Source organism: Nicotiana attenuata, unplaced genomic scaffold (genome assembly GCF_001879085.1).
Source record: "Nicotiana attenuata strain UT unplaced genomic scaffold, NIATTr2, whole genome shotgun sequence".
In the NCBI taxonomy this organism is placed as follows: Eukaryota; Viridiplantae; Streptophyta; class Magnoliopsida; order Solanales; family Solanaceae; genus Nicotiana; species Nicotiana attenuata.
In genome coordinates, this window is record NW_017673141.1 from 135,425 (window position 1) to 141,056 (window position 5,632).

Here is a 5,632-nt window from a genome sequence, read left to right on the forward strand (position 1 = left end):
CAGGACACACATTATTCCTTTCCAATGTTCCTATATATGCTGATTGAGTTAGACATTATTGGCCCCTTCATACGTATTATAGATGACATATTGGCTCGGGTTTCCTGTGTTCTCTCTCAATTGCTAATGAACGATGAGAATATCCTGAATTTACCAAGCTCAAGAAATTCATCGTACGTGTTCATGTACCGAAAGACATGAGTGTCTTATACTAGCCTGTTTGGCCAAGCTTCTAAAATCAGCTAATTTTGAAAAGTACTTAACAATTAGTGTTTGATCAAACTTTAAAAAGTGCTTCTAAATGTATTTTTCTCACAAGTGTTTTTCAGAAAAGTGCTTTACAAAAAAGTGTTTATGCTTCTACTCAAAAGTCAAAAGCATTTTTTTTTCCTTCTAAAATCTTGGCCAAACACCAAAAAAGCTCATTTGGCCGGAAAGAAACTTGGCCAAACAGGCTATTAGGTTGCGCACGTGTGACAGGGCTGCCCCGCTGCTGAAGGAATTTGAATTAAAGTTGTTGTGGTTCAACCACTTAGAGGTCGTTTGGTAGCTGGTTAGAAGAAAGGTTATTCATGTATAAGGGGTAACATAACTTATACCATGTTTGGTAGGCAATAGTTATTTTGTATAAAATTCTGCATAACTAATACCATGTTTGGTTGACATTTTTCAATTATGCATAAATAATACATGTATAAGTTATGAGTCAATCTGTGTATTATTTTATGCGGGGTAGAAGATGGAATAACTAATACATGTATTAGTAATACATGGATAAAATACTGAAATGACAAATTTACCCCTATCACTTTACACATAAGGCTTCCTTATTTCTTTGCCAACCCGTCAACAGGTTTCACTTGCTTTCACTTGCCAACTATATACCTTGTCTTCTATCATTTTTAAAGAACAAACTAGCAAAAGCAAACTGGAGAAGCCACTAGAAAATAGAAATACCAAAACTAAGAAGTGAAAATCAAATATGTCTAAACTTCACATAGTTCAGTAGTATGACGAAGAAGTGAAGTAACATCAAAGTTCCTAACTAAATTGTTTCCTACATAAATGGAAAGAGAGAAAAAACAATGCAAAAGAAGGCCAGGGGTATAGTTGTAAACAAGCATTTTACTTTACAATTTATATAATGTATATCAATTTCTAATACAACAAACCAAACATTCAAAAAAATAATCTCTGCATAACTAATACCTGCATAACTAATCCCTGCATTACTTATCCCTGCATAACTAATCCCTGCATAACTAATACATGTATAACTAATACCTGCATAACTCTAACCGGCAACCAAACGACCCCTTAAGGTCTAAAAGAGAGTGTAGAAGGTCGTAAGAAGTCCTCTCCATCACCTCAAAGTGATCAGGTCGTGCGGATATTATGGCTATACCAGTGAACTTGAGCTTGTTGCATATTTTCTGGAAAATGCTAACGCGCTCGAGAAAATTATTATTGATCTTCGTTCTCAATATGACACTCATGTCAATGTCAAGAAATTTTGCTAAGCTCCAGCTTGAAGGTGAAGTACCTTCACATATTGAGTTTGTGATACTGTGAAAGTAAGTTAACTACGGAAACAATATATATTCGTTCTCAGTTATTTGGACCCTCCGTCTAAATTTTATGCTAGAGGGGAATATGGTTTGATATAATGATTGCATGCCTAAGGGAACTTTATGTATGATCTAATATATATATATATATATATATATATATATATATATATATATATATATATCGAAAAACAAGATAGTACCAGAATTTTAGTTATCATTAATTCTTGAGATACGTCGAACAAATAAATATTAATATGGTGTTTGATCGATTGTGTTATGGTGTTAAGCAACCAAACACTTGAGAGAATGCACAGTTTTAGAAAGAACCACAGAGCAATAGAGCATAATGTTAGCACACCCCAGGATGTCTGATTGGTTGGGAAGTGGAGTGGACGCTGTAGTTCGCACATCTGAATACCAGTTCAATACTTCTATATAGATATTAATACATATATTACACAGATACAATGCAAAACACATGAAAATTACAGAAGTGAAGATTCCTCATTGCCAAGATTGGTACTGCTTTCTACAGCCGAGAACGAATGAAAACCTTTTTCCTATTAGATTTTGCAGGCGTTGAACTCTTGATAGGCTCATCGGAGAACTCAAGGGAATCCAATCCATTTGCACATTTAGCTGACACTCCAGTTTGCTGCTTTATGCTATTCATGTCATCCTGAAATTTCTCCATCTTTGCTTGCATCTCCTCCATCATAACAGTAATTTCTTGTTTGTCAAGTCTAGGACGTGAAGGCGATTGATCTTTTGATCCTTCCTTTACAATTTTACTCCCACCTGCAGAAACAATTGAAAATATTGAAATTAATAGGTATATCAACACACAAATTAATATATGTTGGATGAAAATCATAAAGAAATATGTGAAAATTCTAGAAGGCTAAAGATAACCATCTCGACTCACGACTATTCAGTTCAAGAAAAATATCGAGTAGAGCTCGTTTCAAGGACGAATGGGTCAGCATATACGTAGCTGTTTGTGTTATCCAAATCCAAACATCTGGTTCTAATATTAAAAGGACCTCCAAGAAATCAACAGAGAGATCTGTTTTGTTTGTATACAGGATGGGCGGGATTATAATAACATTAAGGATGGAAGCTATGCTGCGCGGACTCTCCAAAATGATACCGCACCCGTGTCGGATCCTCCAAAAATACACTATTTTTGGAGGATCCGACACGCACCCAGCAACATTTTCAGATAGAGTCCGAGCAACATAGGATGAAAGTGGTGATGACAGAAACAGCAGGGATCCTGAAGGAGGTTGGAGAAACAAGTATCCCATGAAAGATACACGAGTTTAAGGGCTAAAACAGTAGTAAGCATTACAATCCTATGACTATCATATCCTAAGTATAGAATTACACTCCAAAAGCTTTAGTGAAGAGTATGGTCAGAGCGAAGGAAGACTGTGCTGGCTGGGGTATAGAGGATGCTTTCTCAAGATTAGCAATGATCAGAATCCCACCAGCTTTTTGCTTGGATCAATAGATAATTATTTGCACCTATTGCCCTTCCCAACCATCAACCAAACAGGCAGACCAAATTATTACTCTCCTAATGATACCCCCATCCCCCGACCATCCCCATACCCCCCTACCCCCTCCCCCCATCCCCCTCAACCCAAAAAGAAAGAAAAAATTCTAAGGAGAAAAATACATGAAGTAAGCTCATGATAAGTTAACCCCAAAGATAAGGGTGTACTATGAGAATGAACGACAGAAGACCATTTGAACTAATTCAAACTATGAGCAAACCACGCCATGCTCGATTTGTGTTTTCTATCATGTTGAGGTCCTACCAAACAAACTTCAGAAACAAAAAGTTCCCCTTTATACCAAGAATTAAGTCTGGAAGAACTAATTACAGAATATGGCAATATAGAAAGGTAGAAAATCTTACATTCACTGGGTTCAACTTAATTCTAAACATTTCAACTTCTGGTGATTTGTCAGGATTAACAATCCAACTTTAATGCTCAACCAAAATGGAAGAGCAAAAGCAATTACTTGAAAGCAATTATTCCAAAGAAACACAGAAAAATTAAGTACCATATTTGGGGGAAGGTCATGCACAATAAATACAAGATGAGGAAGGAAACTGGCAGACTTAAATGAGCTAGATGTAAATTCAAACATGAGGAAGTAAACCGGAAACATGAATAAGCTAGACTCTGTTATAGCTTATAGTACAGGATTTGGAAGGGATAGTTAATAAGGGGAGGTACTTCAGCAACATATGATATATGCAAAGTTACCAACAGAATTAAGTTCTGGTCTGATAGTTGTCCAATATTTACAGTCTACCAGCAACTATTTTCAGTTGCCAGTCACAAAATGGTCAGGCTTTCAGATGTTTATTCACAAGACGACTTCAAGATGGAAGGTAAGTAGTTATCTGAAACTTTTAAACTAAATAACTCTCTTTTAAACAGCTAACCCTGGAAACTATTAACAATACAGTAGTAGACATTTTCAACCATTCTATACTTTACTCACTCTTAAAACAAAGGTTCCTAGCCTCTCTTCCTTTAAATCAACCCACCCATCCAATTGGGTTCATGTATCAGCCAGCGATCATCAATGTAATAGATTGTATTACTCTACCATAAAGATTATAGACATTGCACAGGCAGAAGGGAGAAATCCAACTCCAAGGTTCTCTCAATCACCATCAGTTAAGGTAATGTCTTGAGAATCACAATAACTCCTATGGCACTGCACACCGAGTTTCTCACACGAAATACGGCATACTCAACAATATGTTGTATAACAGCCCCCAAGGGTGTAGTCTAATCTCAATTAAGTGGGAGGAGAACCAGGAGGTCACATGTTCAGATCGAAGTGGAGGCAAGTAAATACTAGGTAATTTCTTTCCATGTGCAGGTGAGAAGTTGTAGGTATCTTGTGAAAATAGTCGAGGTGTGCTCAAGCTGACCCCGACACTACCGTCATAAAAGTGTTGTATAACAGTAGTTTATGACTTTCCCCTTACACACCGCATCATTCTGATGCAGTACAAAGCTTAGGAGAAATCAATTTCAACCATTTGAAAACCTATTTACATAAAATCCAGCTCAACCTCATCAATATTATCAAGTGCGTACAGTAATCGACTAATTCCAACATCAAAACTCAACAATATATTGAAATCGGACAATTCCTCACTAGTATGTAAGCACTTCATAAACCCTTTACAAATAAACTACATAGACATTCCAAATTACAAAAATTGCCCATAGAGTATATTGGAAGAGCATGTGTGTGTGTGTGTGTGTGTGTGTCTGTGTGTGTGTGTGTGTGTGTGTGTGAGAGAGAGAGAGAGAGAGAGAGAGAGAGAGAGAGAGAGAGAGAGAGAGAGACTGACCAGCGACGGTTCTGAGAGACTCGTCAACGGCAGAAACTATAGCAAATTTACGGAGTTTGCAGAGAATGTTGCTAATTTTCTCATCTGATTGAGCTCCGACATACTTGACGGGACTACTGATTTTGGTCACCGCCGATGTAACATCGGTACTACTGTACGAACCTTCTGAAGCATATGATTCATCTGATGGTTTCTGTTGACTTCTCCGGTTGAAAAGCTTCCCGGCGACTGCTCGGAATTGTTGTAAAATGCCCATTACCTGTTGTCCACAAAATTTCTGCCTCTTATTTCGTCCTCTTTACCTAATACTACACTATTTTTCATGATTTTATATTTCCATATCTTGTCCTATTTATGCGTCAGCTTGTTACTTTAAAAAGTATATTAATACTAATTTTTTTGGTTAAAGTTAATGTTAATTAAAAAATTTAACCTGTTTCACTCATCTCGATTTTTTATTCAGTTCGAGTAATTCTGATACTAATTCGTTAAAATATCAAATAAAAATATTAGTAATTCTCATTTGTTACATAAAGCTATCGAACAACAATATAGCAAAACCGTAATTTTAATTTTAAGAAATAGTAATAGATGAAATTCATAATTTATACTTATTTTTTGATTAATTTAATGTGCATAATCCAAATTAAATTTGTTTTCGAACTATTTAAAT

The 5,632-nt window shown here is 36.1% G+C and overlaps 1 protein-coding gene across 1 annotated transcript; it reads right to left on the reverse strand.

Annotated features, from left to right (window-relative positions):
• Positions 1–1,808: 1,808 nt before the first annotated feature.
• Positions 1,809–5,278, reverse strand: LOC109215566. Its single transcript, XM_019379658.1, has 2 exons — positions 4,960–5,278; positions 1,809–2,369 (listed from the first exon to the last, which is right to left on the reverse strand). Exons 1-2 carry the CDS (start codon positions 5,213–5,215, stop codon positions 2,101–2,103), a joined length of 525 nt encoding a protein of 174 aa, XP_019235203.1. The 5' UTR covers positions 5,216–5,278; the 3' UTR covers positions 1,809–2,100.
• Positions 5,279–5,632: the final 354 nt, after the last annotated feature.